We start from the raw sequence: 18,236 nt of genomic DNA on the forward strand, positions 1-18,236 counted from the left end.
AAAAAGGCCATCACAGTTTTTGAAATGTAGCAATATGGAAGGCCAGGTGCAGTTGTTGCACATATTCAAATTCTGCATGCTAGAATAAAGCTTTCTTGTTGCTGATGCTTTGAGAGCATGTAAACTGATACTGTTAAGGTGGTGCAGCCTTATGACATTTTTTTTGGTGGCTCTCTGGTCATTTTGTCCTGCCACTCACAGGATTAGAGTTCTCTAGTGCAATTTGTACAGTGCAACACCTAGTGCCCCGGAGTTAAAGATAAGCATGTAACTGCTGTGCTACCTCACCCTCTTGAAGTTTGTTTTATTGAACAAAAACAAAGTAATCAGAGCACCATCTGCTGGTAAGAGTTCAGTGTTCAGCAATCTCGGGGTGCCCCTCACCTTCAAAATATAAAATCCAGTAGGGTAGGTTTTAGGGTTTTCTCTTTCACTTATTGATTTTGTGTTTTTAAGTGAAAAGGAAAACAATGAGAACGGAGTTTACATATTTCATTAGTTTTTCACACGATCTGTTCTTCTATCCACAATAAAAGCAATCTTACTTGTTACTAGTTCAGTTACCTAGGAGATACTGATGTAATGGGTTACTATGGTGACAACTGGTCTCTTGAAGGCTTGTAAATGATAGGGTTGGCAGAGTTCATAAAAGCCGCATGTTAAATGATTAATTTCTAGCAATTTGTATCAGCCTGTATTTCTCATGCACAAAACATACCCAGAAAGCTAATACACTCGACTGACTTAAAACTAGTCAATAATATGTTTATTTTACTTACTTTAAAAGAATCAGAGGATAAATAACTCCCAGTCTGCTCAGTCATTGGCTACTCCAGTGGTTTCCGTAGCAACTCCTACTCTACCAGGGCAAGGGATGGGAGGATACCCATCAGCCATCTCAACAACATATGGTACTGGTAAGTATGGGTGCAAGATGTAAAGGGTGGGGGAGGGAGCAAGATGCAGACAAGTGTCTATATCAGTAATAATGAATTAGCTAATGTTCATTGGGAGAAACTGAAAAATTCATAGCTGATATGCTTTTGCACTGCATTTGCTTATTCTGTATCTGTCACTGGCCGGAGACATACCTATTTAAAAGCCAGCTGTTTTGTTCGAATGGAAAACTGCTTTGATAGCTTTTTTTCATTGGCTTTAATAAAAAATGTAACTTAGAAGACATTTCTTAATCCTCTTAATACCACAGGTAATTTCATGTAGACTTCCTAATGTCATTGGGGTAGTGGGAGCAAGCAGTTTCACTGGCTTCAAAACAGGGTTCAATAACTTTGTGGGCTATCGCCTAGTTACCTGGGAGAGACTGGAAATGAAGCCTCAAGAGATCCTTTCCTGTTCCCATTGCACATTGCTGCTGTATAGAGCATGCTGCCGTACAGATCCAGTGCTTTTAGAGAAGACATACATTGTTCAGACACAGGCTGCCTGCTGGCTTCTGCAAGGAAGACTGTAACTGAAATATTATTATGTTTTTCAAGTCTTTGACTCTGTGAGATTGGATCTGTAGTTGTATGGATGTAGTTGTAGTATGGTGGGTATACAGACTAAGAATGCTTTGAATATTCCAGATCCAGAAAAGCCCTGCTAAATTACAGCATAATTATTAGTGCATTATTTGCTCCCAAGTTAATGAGTTGAGGGAAGAGGAAGGTCTACTTTTTCTGCTGCAACTTAATGTGATTGGTGTAATTAAAATTAAAAGGCTTATGAAGTGACGTGAAAATTATGATGCTAGTTATTGTTTAATTGCTTCCTCCTTAATTGTCTTTTAATTATTGTCTTTTCTGTTTTCAAATCTAGAATATTCTCTGAGTAGTGCAGATATATCATCTCTCTCTGGATTTAATACAGCCAGTGCTCTTCATCTTGGTTCTGTGACTGGCTGGCAACAGCAACACCTACATAACATGCCACCATCTGCCCTCAGTCAATTGGGGTAAGCAGTGTTTTCTTTATTTTGTTGTGACTTCTGTCTCCCTAGTAATCCCAAATCTGAAATATATCAAGAGAACATATAAACACGTATTTACTGTGTGTAAGAGCTCCATTTCCCAAAACTGGAACTACATATTTCATGAAAAGTTTGATAGGTAGCTAAAATGAAATATTCTGTGTCCATGACATTTTCTCAGTAGTGTAGTAAAGACCACGGTTCATGTTTTACTCTTTATTTCTTTAAATAGCATTTTATTTCATTATTAAAGACCAAACTAAACACTTACATTGTGCTGTTGCTGTATTTTGCCATTTATGCTTTTTATTTCCAGTTACTATAGCACAAACATTTATGGTAAACTTGAAAATTTTCTAAATATTTTTAATCGAGTAAGAGTGACATAATGATTTGACCTGAGATTAAGCCTTAGCCTTATGTAATAATCACATACTCCCTTCTGCTCAGCTCTAACATTCAAGTTTTATTTATTTGGAAATATTTTCTACAAGCAAATAACATAATTAGGCCTAAAAACTGTAAGCCCACACAAGTCATGGTGAATCGCCTGCATTGAGGAGGATAGGTGTTCGTGCCCTCTAGTGGCTAATTTCAAGGCATTTGTTCAAGATTGGCAAAGCTAAATCATTTCAGGATTTTTAGGAGTGTGAAAATTCACACAGGGAAGTCACCTAACGCATTATTGAAAAAGCTCACTGTTGGCTCACTGAAGTGAACTTTAAGAATACGATTTTCAAAAATCCTGGTATCTGCAGTGTCTATTGAGTAAGACTGTAGGCATTCACCAGCACACCACACACACATACCAAAGTATGGCTAGACATGTTTGAATTTTTAAAATTTTCATTATAAAAATAGAAGCTGAAAACAGCTGGAGTGTATTTATGAGGAGAAATTTAATTCACATGCATTTGAAAAGTAAACTTGGCGGGTTTTTCTTCAGAAGGAGGTGTTGCACATGTGCACTAATTTTTTTGCAGGGTGGTTGCTATAACGTGAAACTATTTAATACTATAAATGTGGCTTAAACTTCAAAATTCTCCTTCTAATTTATCTGACCACTTTTTGTAACTTACTGTAATTTCTTTACCATGTACAGATGGTTTGGGTTTTTAAAGGACAGCTATACAAGTGTTTCAGAGGAAACAAAAATTTTTTAAACCTCATATCTATATAAAAAAGCATATATAGAAACTAACTACATAAAAACATACAACTGAAATAGTTGCTGTGCTAGAAAAATTAGTCTTAAGACCTTTCTCTTGCACTTCTTCTATTCCCTTTTTGAGTTTGCACTGTTTCTGGGGCAACATTCAGGGTAACTGTACAACTAAAGACATAAAAATCTCAAATAAATTGAAAACTCACATTAGATATCAATGTATAACCGTACAATAAGCTGATTGTTTTCAGTGGTGTACCAAAGAATGTAATAAGGCTATTTGGTTAACCAAAAAAGTATAAATTAAATCCTAAACTAACTACATGCCTTTTCAGATATGTCACACATTGTCATCTGTTTCTAATTCATATCACAGAATGTCAAAGTGTAATGGCTGTGACTGGTGGAATACATTCTGAGTTGCTGCTTTTATTATTATTCTTTCAGTGATTTGTAAATGAATTCAGCTGTGAAAGCTGCTTCACTGACAGTTCTGGAGAAGTCTTCTATCTCTGCAGAAAATCATAAGCATTTCTTTATTTTATTTTAGTCACTGAGTTCTACATGCAAAAGCACCTGTGTTAACTTTTGGACTATTAGAAAAACTTGAAATTATACAGAACATATGCAGTCCATGTCAACTTGAGCTAGAATTTGCAGGAAGAGTAAAAAAATCACACACAATTATAGTCATCCCCAGGTATTTGACAAAATACATCTAGAAAGGGTCTGACAACCCAAATCCCTGTGCTGAGTGAGGTCATATACTGGAAAGATTTGGCAACTGTGAGATGTTTGTTGGTAACAGTAGGCTGTAACGACCTGTGAGAAAACAGTTACTGGAAGAAACATCCCAGTTCTCCAGCAAGTTTTGTTTTTTACTGAAGCCTAATGGTGAAAATCAGCTCTGCTTCCTCAAGTCATGGCAGAAGAATATGGTTAGTAATAGAATAGGATATGGTTAGACCTACTGGCTTGCTCCAGATAAGTCCCCAACAATTTCAGCAGCACTGACAGAACCATCTTTAAGATAATTGGAGAAGATCTCTACAACCTAATTCTTAACTCTTCATGTTGACTCTGCAATTAGCAACCATACTAGTGCCAGTGGGCTTGAGGGCAAATACCTGAGGACATGGGAGTAGTTCACTTTCCCTGTCTACGCAGCTTTTGGCCTTTATGCTGAGCCTGGTGAATAGGATAACAATGTAGAGCCTGTTTTGATATGATTGGGACATTAAAACAAGTCAGACTTTTCAACTTTTTAGGTTAAAGAGCAAAATAGTACTTTTACAGCCTAACTAGGTCTACATCTGGAAAAAACACACATAAATTCTAATGAAGATAAATCCCTCCCTAAACTTTGGGATTTTGTCTGAATATTGCTGCAAAGTCTCTTACAGAGAGGGTTACAGCTTATTTAACATGGACCAAAGAGTCTAATTAACCAAGAGTTAATTGCTGGTAACCAGGAGGGAAGTCCATTCCAAACTTTGAAATAAATTATCTAAATTTTTTAGGCACAAGTCCATTATAAGGAAAATATTCTCTTTCATCCATATTTCCCAGTCTAAGAGAGAATCTTTTCTTCCTTAAGTATCATCCACAGGTGAAATTTTGGCTTTCCTAAAAGATAAGTGCAAACATAAGAACAGTATTTCATCTGAAGAATCTTCAGTATAGACAATTATTTATGTAAAAGAAGTTTCTCCAAACTTCTACCCACCTGAACAAAAAATTATCCAAATTCGTGCACACTGTTGACTTGTTCTGTGACTCTTGCATAGCAAACTTACTGCTTAGCAATGATTAATTTTGATTAGGTAATAGCCATATCTAGATAGGGGCAAATATTCTCCATTGAACCATTTTTACTGAAAAATTGAGATGCAGTGACATCATGTTTTGTGAATTTGTATCAGTTCTGCCAACTTCCTTGTTTTGAATAAAAGCCTTGTATGTTTAGGATTGAGCCTCTTTTCTTGTGCCGCCATTGTGAATAAGATGTTCCAGTGATTCAGTTTCGTATCATTCTTCATTTAGAAATTTCTTTTTAAAGTGTAGGCCTTAATGTGTGAGAGCTAATCAAAATATCTTGACACAGAAATTCTTCTTCTGCTTTTACATAGATCAAAAAATATGAAAAAACAACTTTGCTTTTACCTAAAGGACAAACAAGAGGGGAGGGAGGAAGGTTGCATTGCTAGCAAGTCAAAAATATCCTCTATTCTCCTAGTTACAGACTAGCACATAACTGAAGTTACATAACTAAATTTTGCAGTGAATTTTCAATGGTTCCTTGTATATATTGATGGGGAAAAATTATATGAAGTGAGGAAGTAAATTAATTTAGAAAAGCAAGTGTGGGCATAAAAGAAAAGGTGAGGCTCTTTCTTCCTTCAACAGATCTCTTTCTCCCTCTGTAAAAACCTATCTGGTGCATGTTCATGTCCTCACTCATCACCTACTCAGACCTGCACTTCTGTCTGTGCGTGCTGAGCTTCCATACCAGTTGGAGATTTGAACAGATGGAGACACACACTCAACTGATCTCACTGGCATCAGCAAGGACTAAACCCACTAGCAAGCTCATTGCATCCTGACTTGCTTCCCACCTCATACACAGCAGAGCTGTGTAGTTGTTCAGTGTTGAACCCAGCATTTGTCCCATGTGCCTCTTGTATTCTAAGTAAACATCACATTTTCACTATACTGGTTTCAGTAGGAACCGCTGTGTAAAATTAAAACATTAATTTTCTTCATTGTCCCCATAAAATAGTTTTCATACAGTATATGGAAAAAGGTGATTACATCAACATGAGTGGACTGTGTGGCACTTATTGAGTGCTTATAATTATACACAATCCTTTGAAGTCATTTGCTTTATTTTCTCTGTGGATTTTCCATATTCAAAACCTGTTTTTTTCCATTGAACTTAGTGTAGGTTTCAAAGGATGAAACTAGGGCATGCCCAGACCAAAATACATGATTACGTGACGAAACAGTGTAAAATATGCATTGATACTTATATATACAGCTGTTTCTACACTCGCACACATGCACACACAAAAAGAAATCATTTTGTAACAGACAGAATTCTCATTTTTTGTAATGCAGCTTTAATTCTAAATAGAAGTCAGTATTCTATTTAGAATACAGATCAAAAAACTGCACCTAAGTATTTCAGCTATTTCACCATTCACATCTATGTGTAACAGTAGATTTCTCTGATAATTGACCACGGTAGTTTACATGAGATTCTCGTTAAAATGTTCCAGAAAATTTTAATGAAATAATATAAATTGTAGTCACCAAAAACCAGATATTAAAAATCAGAAAGTTTGAGCAGAGACTGTATTTTAAAAAAAAAATTACTCAAAATAATAGCTTTAATTTATTTATATTGTTTTAAACCTGAAAAATTTAGTCCTGACGTGCCAAAATGACTTCTTAACCTTTTTTTCCATTTACAAAAAAGTGTTCAAAATGCAAATCAACCCGTAGCACTTTTAAAAACTGCCACAAATTTGTGTGCCAGGTATTTACATAACCCTGCTGATGAATCGCAAGGAATCTAAAGAAAAGTCTATAGAGAAGCATTCTCATGCTCACTTCTGAAACACTATCAAAAAAGCAACGTTGCAGTATAGTAAATCTAGCTCTGTTTCATTGAAAATGCAGCTTGTCCCTCTAGATTTGTTCCTTTGGGGTCTATCACACAGTAGAATGCAAGTATGTTCCATGTCAACAAATTTGACTGAATAGGGTTGTTTTTAACTAGAATGGGTTTTTTTAGCTGTCCCCGGCTTTGCAAAGTGACACGTCATCTGCTCATATCGAACACTTCTAAATCAAATCCCCAGGCTCCAACATCCTTTATTACGGGACTTTCAGGTTTAGCTATAAGCTTGGTGTGTAAAATCATGTGTAATCGTATCATACCTGCTAAACTGGCAGCCTGTTTTCCCAGGTGAAGTCCTAGCATCTCCTAAACAACTGAAAAATAAAGTCACTGGAAATGAAAAGCAAAAAAAAAAACACGCAGGAATGTATTTTTGATTCTTGTTGGATTCTTTTCAACAAGTTTTCAGGAAAAGAGTGGAATATTAACTAAATTGGAATGATGAAGTCTGATACTTACAGTTTCTTATATGTGTTAATAGTTACGAAAGGAAAGAAAATGTTCCCTTTGCCAAGAAAAAAAAAACCCCTACATTTGCCATTGTGAGGGCTATTACTCACAAACTCTGTGACTTATGAAAGGTATGGCTGCAAATTTGGCACATCCATCTGTATAGGAATAAAAGGTAGATAAAAGCAATTGGAGGTAGAACATCCTGTTTTCTCTGTTTTCTAACAAGGTCCATCAATTATTAAAGACTGCAATAATTCCTAATAAAAGCAGGTGATATCATTCAGTATTGTAGCCATGTAGTTTCACTTTAAATCTGTCAGAAGAAAAGAAAACAACATTTTGTCTTCCATCAAAGTTGTTTAAGTAAAGTTCAGCTCCCAGTTAATGAGATATCAGGACAAGTGGTATATTTCATTAAATGAAGAGACCACGTCTAAACTTAGTTGTTTCTTCTACATGTTTAAAAATTACTTCCAAATCCCAATATTTCTTCTGCTTGCAGTAAAAATGCCTGCACATCCCTTTGGGTTTAAAATCTTCTGAGGCCAAGTGGCCCGCTGCCCTTACTGCCTTCAGTCTCCCCCTGTATAAATACTCCCGACCAGAAACCTTGAAATTGTGTCTCTGGGGTTAGACGCTAACTTCAGCCCAGCAAATGGTCCCTGAAGTGGAACATAATGTGAACTACATGTTGAGAACTCTATTTTAATAAAAGTCAGGTTTTGCCAGGAGGTGGTGCTTTTGTGCAAAACATCCTGCAGATGCAAGCGATCTCATTCCTCACACAGAGATAAAGCGCATTCTCAGTACTCACTCCCCTCCCTGCCTGTTTCAGCTTCCCCCTGCCACTGCCTGCCCACAAAAATGCACAGAAAGAAAATGAACTTACAATAGTTACATGGCTTGGCTTTGAAAAAGTTTCAGCGTAGCACTTTCTCGTGATGCTTGGAGCATCCTCTGAGCTGGGCTCTCCTGCAGGCAAACAATGCAATCCTTTGACGTCTTCCACTACTCTTCAGCCTCTCTTTGGTAGTTTAGTCAAAACCATTCTGGATTGAGTTATGAATTCATAGATTTAAACTGTAAAATCGTACCTAAATCCGTGTCTGCCTGTGATATTTTATTAATGTCAATCCTAGGACCAGTAACTTCAACTCTATTCTGAAAGGTGCAAAACGTACCTGGCCCAAATTTTTGCTTCTGTTTTGCATCTGAAGTCGCATGTCAAAATTAACAGCGATAAAAAATAGTTGGGTGCATTCAAACTAATGGGATTAATCCCAGCAGAAAGCCCATGCCTCCCCTGTCTCAGCCGGTGCATACACACACACGAGCATTAGCTATAAAGAAACCTGCAGGTGGTTCCAACAGTGCAAAGGCTCGCCTTCCAAAATCCATTGTGACACTTGAGTCAAAAAAAGGAGAGAGAGAGAGGCTGAAAGCAAGACCTCCTTCCAAACCAAGGGCGCGTCCCGCTCAAGCCACCGTGCTTGTTGTGGCACTTTCGTCTCTCTGAATTTGTGAATTCTGCCCCGAAGACAGCCCTCGTGCTCTCCGCGTGCGCTGGTCCCGCGCGAGCCTTTACACTGGTGTTCTGTGTGAGTGTTTGTGCATATCTGGGGGCTCCATGCCTCCTCCGTCTGTAACTGGGTTTCCTTTCCTCCTACAGAGCTTGCACTAGCACTCATTTATCTCAGAGTACAAATCTCTCCCTGCCTTCTACTCAAAGCCTCAACATCAAGTCAGAACCTGTTTCTCCTCCTAGAGACCGTACCACCACACCCTCGAGATACCCACAGCACACGCGCCATGAGGCGGGGAGGTCTCCTGTTGACAGTTTGAGCAGCTGTAGCAGTTCCTACGATGGAAGTGACCGAGAAGATCACCGGAACGAATTCCACTCCCCCATTGGACTCACCAGACCTTCGCCGGACGAAAGGGAAAGCCCCTCTGTCAAGCGCATGCGGCTCTCTGAAGGATGGGCGACATGATAACATTATTACCTATTAGTTTTTTTTTTTTTTTTTTCTTGCAGTGTGTGTGTGCTATACCTTAATGGGGGAGGGGGGGTCGATATGCATTATATGTGCCGTGTGTGGAAAAAAAAAAAAAAAAAGTCAGGTACTCTTGTTTTGTAAAAGTACTTTTAAATTGCCTCAGTGATACAGTATAAGGATAAACAGAAATGCTGAGATAAGCTTAGCACTTGAGTTGTACAACAGAACACTTGTACAAAATAGATTTTAAGGCTAACTTCTTTTCACTGTTGTGCTCCCTTGCAAAATGTATGTTACAATAGATAGTGTCATGTTGCAGGTTCAACGTTATTTACATGTAAATAGACAAAAGGAAAACATTTGCCAGAAGTGGCAGATCTTTACTGAGAGAGAAAGCAGCTGTTATGCAACATATAGAAAATGTACAGATGTTTTGACAGACCCAGCGGTTGGGTGGCCATGAATTGATGCTAGAAAGAGACTGGGTCACCTAACATACCGAAAATGCTCACAAACATGCAGGCATATCGTTAGAGTATGGCACTCAGTTAAAAAAAAAGGATCAAAACATTTAAAGAGGACCATACTTATAAAAAATGTTGAGTTCGAGGGCTAACATATTTAATTTTAAAAATTCTGGGTCTGCATCACTTATTAGATAAAAAAAAATAAAAATATGTACATTACATTTTGCTTATTTTCATATTAAAAAGTAAGACAGAGTTTGCAAAGCATTTGTGGCTTTTGTAGTTTCCTTAAGCCAAAATGTGTTCTTTTTTCCTCGATAGCTTCGCTAATCTTTTAAACAGTCCTGAAGAAACAAACAAAAAGGACTTTTTGTATAGAAAGCACTACCCTAAGCCATGAAGAACTCCATGCTTTGCTAACCAAGATAACTGTTTTCTCTTTGCAGAAGTTTTGTTTTTGAAATGTGTATTTCTAATTATATAAAATATTAAGAATCTTTTAAAAAAATCTGTGAAATTAACATGCTTGTGTATAGCTTTCTAATATATATAATAATTATGGTAATAGCAAAAGTTTTTGTTATCTTAATAGTGGGGAATTATATTTGTGCGGTTGCACATTTAACTATTTTCTTTCAGTTTTCTTTTACTGGGTATGCATTTTACAGATCGAAGTCAGCCGTTGAAAGACTGATCTGTAAAAAGTTAGAATTTACCCATGGTGTAACAACTTAAATCATTTTAATACAGCATTTTACAATCAGTTGGGTGAACTGCGATCCATTGTATATACTGATTAGTTCTTTCATGCTGTTTTGTGCATTGTAACAAGTAAAGGGCCCTTCTATTACTTAACGTCCTGCGTATCTTGTAGTTTTCCACGGGTGGAATGATGAAGCGGCACGACTTTGCCCTTTCTCGTTAGTGAGGCTGGTATTCTGCCTGTCAGAATTGGATGTGCAGCTCTAATGGCTCAGTTGCGTGAGTGCAGGTGAATATTTGCGGCAGCAGTAGGGAGAGTTAAAGGGAGGGATCGGCACAAACATGCCTGTTATAAATTACTCCCCTCTCTCACAGGTCTAAAACTCTTAGCTCATCACTTAAAGGACCGTTCAAAAGTTGGTTGATCCTACCCAGCCAATATCGGCCATCAGGTCCCTGGTTCTCGTGGACCTCTGCGGTCACGTCATCTCACAGCGGGCACGTTGTTGAGCAACGCTCCCTGTGTATTTGCGCCCCAGCAAGATTTGCTCCAGCATGTGGCATCCGCCTTTCCTCCTGCCTCGTGTTGTTCCTTTGACTAAAATGGCTTGACCAGAGGGAGCGTGTCATTTCTGGAAGCCCCTCTTTGTCCCTCCTGTTTATTAGAAGAAAATGATACATTCAAATGTTTCAGTTTAACCTTCCTGTTGAAGGGAAAAAGTGTTTAAGCAAAACATTACTGCCATAGTAAAACTGTAATATTTCTCCTTTTTCCGAGACTCCTTCCAACTCTCACCTACATACACTGACACTGATGAAGGATATAGCTGTGACAGCTAAATATCAACACAGAGTATTTTGTTAAGGGAAATCCACACTCTATTTCCCACCTATACGTGCAGTTGCTGTGCACTGCTGAATGATGGAGTGTCCTCTCTGTAGTAGAGAATGATGAACAGACTACGGTGTGCATTAGGACATACTCTTCTCACTTACCATGACTTTACAGAAGCCTGCCTTACAGGCACTCTCAGCTGTGCAGGGGCTAGTGCATAATCTGGAAACTCTTTAAGCAGAATACTGTGCTACTAATGCATCCATCTTATCTCGTGTAGCAATCTGCAGGGTAAAGAAAGAGATACGCACGTTTAAAAGAAAAAAACAAAAAAAAAAACCACAAAAAACACCCACAAAAACGAAACAAAAAAAAAGGTAAAATGGGGCCCATAATTAATTTTAAAACACAAAAAAACTGTTTTGAAACCACTTTCTTCACCTTCAGATGAACCTATACTCGTATTCTCTTCTGAGAATTTTAAACTTTGGTGTGTCAAAAATATGCAAATATATCACAAATGTACCTTGTAATTTCAAGAAAAAATACAACTTTATCAGTATTGTAGTAGAAACTTGTCAGTGGGGAAGGGGATTTGGTCTATTGATATATGAAGAATAGCCATATTAATAGTTTACCTTGCGATTTGCCTCAGCAACGCATGAAAAAGGAAAGATATCGTATTTAACGAAGATGCAGTGTAATATATTACTGCAAGTAACTAAGCAGAAAGTAGCGTGAAAAGTATTGCCTGGGCAATTTATATTAACTCTGACAGTGATTTTTGTATAAACACAAGTAGAACAGAATCACGTGAAACTAAATGCCAGTCGTCCCTCTTGTTCCTGCTGCAGAGGGCAGCTAACCTACGCTGGCAAAATTGTGGGGGATAATGCATATTTGCAAACTGATCTAATGATAAGAAGCACAACTTTGATTGTGAAGTCACTTTCTGTAAACTATAACTGTCTACCTTTCTTGTTCCTTTATCTGTACCTTACCATTTATTGTATTTGCAAAGCTAATTTGGGTTTATTGTGTGATTCCTTTGTATTTAAGGAGTTTGGGGCAGAGCCCTGAAAGAGTATTAACATTTACTTTACCTTAACCCATGCTATATAATGTTTTAGGCAACATTCTTAATTGTAAGTTCAAACACCTGAAGTGGCATTCTAGACATCTGCAAGTATTGTTATAGCTAAGCTAACCTCTATTAAAAGGTGTTGTCAGTTAGTGTTTAATTGCTGGTGACAATTATATGATATACCCTATCTGCACAACCTGTATATTGTATGCATTGAGCCATTCGCAGTAAAGCTTTTGTCATTTCAGTGTTTTTCAAAAGTTGTGTTTTATAACAAAATGGCTTATATTTTTCCCAGAAGAGGAATTTAGCAGTTTTTAATGAATAATATAAAAAATATCTGTTGTCCTCAGATCTTTTTCAGGTAAAGCTAGCGTAAGAATAAAAGAACTCATAGACTGTTTTCAAGGATGTCAACCCTTTTGTATTGTATGTGTTATCCTATATACCCTCTTTTATCTATAGTCCTAACAGAGCTGTTTTGTTTTCCTTCTTCCTTCGCCTTGAAGGTAAATGCTTTGTAATTTTTTAAAAGCCACTTGAAACCTCAATAAAGGCTGTTGCCTAAACATGGCATACTTCATCTGTTCCTGTTTGTGCCATCTGCTGTGATGTCGTCAGTTATATGGCATTAATTTCCTGCCACTACAGGTCTCTTGAAGGACTGATGGAACATTGGTGTCTGTTAGAATGCTTCAGACTGTAGATGTAACAAAAGGCTTTTGTTAATATATTTTAACCAAAGATGTGGAGCAATCCAAGCTTTGAGCCACAGACCTTCTGCATCAAAAGTATCCGTTGGATTATTTTCATAATCAGGTGTTGCATTTCTACCTTCCCTGCTCATACCTCAGACTGATCCGTACCTCAGTTTGATTCAAAAAAGGTCAGTTAAGCAACTCATTTAAAAAAAAAAAAAAAAAAAAAAAGAAAAAAAATGCAGTACCAGAGTCTTTTGTGGAGTAACTGATACCAGACCTGGGTTACCGCAGGCATTACACTTGGATTGCTTCAGATGGTTTGTTGTATCCTTTTTTTTTTTCTTTTTTTCTTCTCTTTCATGGGGATTTGCTTCCATAAAACAATGGTGATAACAAAATAGCTTGTAAATGGGAGCATACAAGCATTTGCAACAAATATTAAAGTAGAGGCTCACAGCGGCATAAGCTGGACTTTGTCGCCACTAGATGACAAGATGTTATAACTAAGTTAAACCACATCTGTGTATCTCAAGGGACTTAATTCAGCTGTCTGTAGTGAACAAAAATGGGAAAATTTCAAAAGATTCTCCTGCTGGAAATAAGGTATAATTTGTATTTTGCAGACAAATCAGTAAAGTTACTGGCTTTCTTAGTGATACGGTGTCCGTGGTGCATTTTTTTATTAATTTAAATAATGTTCCGTTTTCACTGTTTTGCACTGTAACACGTGAAAGAATCAGCACTTTAACAAGCCGCAGTTGCCTCCAGGTCCCTCTGCCTGTCGCTTGTGCTTGCTTAGAAAGCGAAGCGCCTTTTTGTGGCACCCTGAGCACCTCGGTGCCTGACAAGTGTTAATGCCCCACCACGCATCAGCCCACCAGATCAAAGAAACTCGTTACTGATCTGGAAGTTAGTGTCGTTTTGCACGAGGCCGTCTGAACCTGGCCCTGATGGCTGAGCTAGGTGAGGAGCTCAGTGAGATAATGCCTGGCTTTCAGGTACTCAGTCCCTGACAGGGAATCCAAATTCCTCTATGTACATGTCCTGCAATTTCTCCCTGTACAGAGAATCATGCAAAAACCCTACCAAAAAAAAGCATGTTCTGTGTCAAAATCATATATCGTTTGGTCTATGCTTTATATATATTCTTTAATGTGATAACTTCATAGGGACTGCATCAGAATTAACCTGTTCCCTTTTGTGTACTTCTGTTGTTGTTGTTTAATTTTTTTCCCCACTAACATTTAGAGTTTTGGAGTCTAAGAATATAAGGATGACTTTAATTCAACAAGATGTTTTTTCATGCTACAGGCAGACAAGCTATTAGGTGCTTGGTGAAATGTGGCAATTTCAAAAATAACGTTACAAGGCCTCGTTTCTAAATATGTTTATGAAAGAAAACAGATGCACTGTTATTTACCTGTTGCTTTTAATGACAGTTTTTTTAAAGAGAAGCATTTCTAGTATTGCAGTGTTGGACACAGCATAATAATTAGATGCTAAAACTGAGATTAAATGTTGTTGATTTTATTACATAATACATTTTTCTCAAGTAAATCACTTTTTGTCATCTTTGGCAAGGATAAGCAAAGTATTTCTGGAAATGCAGTCGAAGTATAATACTCTCTAAAATGTTAGAGAATTCGTATCTGGGAGTACGTGCTCCTGCAATCAATCATCTGTGTGATTAATATTGATAATGCTATACCTGCGCTGGAAAAAGAATTCCTTAGCAAATAGTCTGTTATATGCTCTGTTTTCTTAACCATACACATACCGATTACTTTGCTTTAGATTCTGTGAACTGTATTTATAAACAATTTTTTAAATTGTGTGTTGCAGTGGAAGTGGGGAGGTCACCAGTTCTTTAAATAAGCTTTCTCACTTTAGGCTCACAAGCGTCATTCTGAAGAGCAATTGTAGAGTGTCTGGTCTGAGATAAGGAAGACACGTACCTTCTCCATTCAGTGTTTGCGTTCCCTCCAAAGTTTTTCATTTTTTTCTTTAGCAAAAATCAACATAGCATCTTTTTTAGAATGGGAAACCTATGCCGAGGCGGTTGCTGCATGTGTCTCACAAAAGATTGCTCAGACTGTCGATTCTGTTTATACCTTTGCTTATTGTCGATGTGACCCATTCATACGTAACCCTTCCTCAGATGTAATGCCTGCATTTCCTCAGGTAAAATACGGCGGGGTGAGAGGGTCCAGCTAAGAGGAATGATCTTAAAACAATCAGACCATTAGTCTGTAAACAGAAGGACGTTGTCCATGCCTCTAGTGACAAGCGTAACCTATTCCTCATTAATTCGGTGGAAATTTACCAATGCAGCAAGGCTTTACCTGCTCCATGGGTGTTCCCACCTACGTATAAATGGAACTTCAGTTTTCTGGAGTTCCTGATTTTGGGAAGCTCAGACTGCTTAGCAATAGCACACTCAGACTACGTTTATTTTATATTCACATGCTGCACTTGGCACTTCACGTGGAGTATTCAGAGCACTAGGTGCATCTATACTGCATTCTCTGCAGTTCATGTAAACACGTCAGAGATAACTTTAACTGTTGTTAGCAGGCATTATGTCTAGTGGTAGTATCTGAACTGAAGAAGGTATTTCTTCCTCCTCTTCCAGCAGATTTCGGAGCATACTTCGGTTCCATTCTGTGTCGCCTTAATTGCTAGAGACAGTTCAAAGCTAACGTGACGATGCTTGTGGGAATAATGAATTTGAAATGAGTACATTGCTTCTGAAAGCTGCAGCGTCTGCTGTTCTAATGGTCCTTTCTACCCTCTTCTGTCTTCGTGCTTCTGTCTGTGATTCCTTTGTGGCCTGCCCAGGATTTTCAGTTTCAAGTATCTGTACTTGTCTGGACCGTGACTCATAAGTTGTTTTACGCTAGAAAACATACTGCCTCATTCTGGGGGGTGGTGTTGATCACTGCTAGCTGTGAAGGTTTCACTTCTTTGAATGAAGACAAGAGTGATGTAATAGAACGTTTCATTGTGTGGGAAAACTTAAAGTTAGTATATTGGCATTATACACATAGTTGATGTAAACCACAGTTTTGTTATGACAGTAAATTACATTATAGCTAATTTTTTTCTGTATTTAGGAAAGTTGCTCAGGATAGGTCGTGCAGTCTCACGGCGAAAACACAGCATCCTGTGACAAGTATGTACAAAAGTGTGTTGTGTCACCAAAACTCAGAAGGAGGAAGCAAGGAATTAGCACCTGGAATCTGACTACAAAGAGCTGACAAGCCAAGGTGGAGCAAGCAGGCCACCAAGATGGCCAGTAGAAGTGCAGTCAGTTGCAATTACCAGGTTGCATTTTGAACCACTGAGAAAATCATCACAAAGGAAGGATTTTCATATTAAATAAAAAAATTAATAAATAAACCACATAAATTTCTGCCTTTCTGTGCATACATATCTGAATATATCTCAAAAGAATGGTGCTTGAAATGCAACCCTTTTGTTTCCCTCTGACACTTATTTATCAGGAAGAACATCACTTTAATTGTCATTTACATAACTAATTTAAATATTAGTTAACTTCAAAAAGCTGAAAAGAGGCTGCTGGCCTAAGTGGGTTTAGTTCATAGTCGGCAGCCAAGGAAAAGTAGCCTGATTTACAGCGGTACTCTCAGACAACGGATACCGAACTTTCACTCAGCAAAGTTTAAGACGTAAACTTGGAGGAGATTGCACTGCGGCTATTGCCTCACAGCAACACTCTACACCTTCAAAGATAAGCTTGTGAAAATATGACACATGTGGCACTTAGTCATCTGAAGTAAATTTATCTCTCCTTGGCAGAGGCCCAAGTCGCTTTTTTGCAACTTTTTATGCTACATTAGAATTTTTTTGGAAAGGAACTGAGAGCTAAAAAATCTCATTATGACATCCTTTGCAGATGTGTTCTTACAGTGGGAAATCCTGATCTAATACACATCACTCCACCTCAAAAAGAATATAGAATAAGATGAGCTGGGGACAAATCTGCTTGGAAGGAGAAATTACATAAAATATGAGTTTTCAACTTGGAAAAAAAGTGAATGAGAGAGTATATCCTTACATGAATGGTATGGAGACAGCAGGTCTTCAGGAAAATGCTACGTGTTCTCTCCCAGAGAGTGGAGGCAAGGGATATCCAAAGAAACCATGAGACAGCAGGTTCGCAAGGACATATGATGACCACATTACGTGTAATTACGTAGTGGGACTTGCGGCCGTAAAACATCGCGGAAGCCAAAAGCCTGGGTAAGTTCATAGGGGGTTAGATAATTTAACAGGACGTAGCTCCATTTGTCCTGTTAAGCATGATGATGCACTACAGTTCCCAGCTAGAGTAAAGGAAGATTTTCCACAGCTTATTGCTGGAAGATGAGAGGTATTCTAGGGGAGAATTCATATATGCTTTTTCTTTTTTAATGTTCTTCCCCCTACAGACCACTGTCAGGGAGAAGATAATGAGATAAATGGACTTTTGATCTGATCCCATATGGCAGTTCTTCTGTATAGATATCACATAACAATCCTTCTTTTCCCTGCAAACCCTTTTTTTTCAGGCTGTGCGTATTGATTTTACAGTGTTACAAATTAATACAAGTACAAATGAAGCAGTCAGCATGCATAATAAGCCAAGAGCTAAAACTGGCAGGCCTTTCCATTTAGTACGGCTTTGCTTCTTCAATATTGTGAGGCACACCCAGTTGACTTAAGCGTAAACATGCACCTGGTTATTTATTCCACAACAGCCAGGAAAAATTAATAACTGCATAAATTACAGACGCGCGAGTAGAGTTAAGGACACGTGATTGATAGAACTAATGTGCGCGTACAGGAATGAGACAATATCAGTGTGTGAGTATGGGGGTGGGAAATGAAAACAGAGAGAAGACATGAATACAGACCTGGGCCTGTGATTTCACGTACCTGCCGTTCAACCAAGCACCAGAACTTTGCTCGGAAGACGGATTCGTAGTTGTCTGCAAAGTGCCAGCTGACACACTGGGACTGCTCCCACCACGAAAAAATTACTTGCATATGCCAGTATGCAAGTATTAGGCATCAAACTTTAATTAATAAAACACATAACATGCACAGGATAAATAATGAAATCTTTGTTCAGTGTCAGAGTACCCAGCTACAGAGGAAATTTCACGGAACAGCATGGTC

General features: G+C 38.0%; 1 protein-coding gene across 10 annotated transcripts in view; it reads left to right on the plus strand.

The window, feature by feature from the left end:
* Positions 1–13,711, plus strand: part of MEF2C (myocyte enhancer factor 2C) — a 140,477-nt gene extending 126,766 nt beyond the window's left edge. For 8 of the 10 annotated variants that reach the window (XM_068422931.1, XM_068422939.1, XM_068422929.1 and 5 more), the window contains 3 exons: positions 788–917; positions 1,819–1,954; positions 8,939–13,711. In XM_068422931.1, coding sequence (XP_068279032.1) covers positions 788–917; positions 1,819–1,954; positions 8,939–9,260 — 588 coding nt within the window. In that variant the 3' untranslated portion in view covers positions 9,261–13,711. The remainder of the gene's footprint in view (positions 1–787; positions 918–1,818; positions 1,955–8,938) is intronic. The other 2 variants (XM_068422937.1, XM_068422938.1) reach the window with 1 other exon arrangement.
* The last annotated feature ends 4,525 nt before the right edge of the window (positions 13,712–18,236 follow it).

This window comes from Nyctibius grandis, chromosome Z (assembly GCF_013368605.1).
Source record: "Nyctibius grandis isolate bNycGra1 chromosome Z, bNycGra1.pri, whole genome shotgun sequence".
In the NCBI taxonomy this organism is placed as follows: domain Eukaryota; kingdom Metazoa; phylum Chordata; class Aves; order Nyctibiiformes; family Nyctibiidae; genus Nyctibius; species Nyctibius grandis.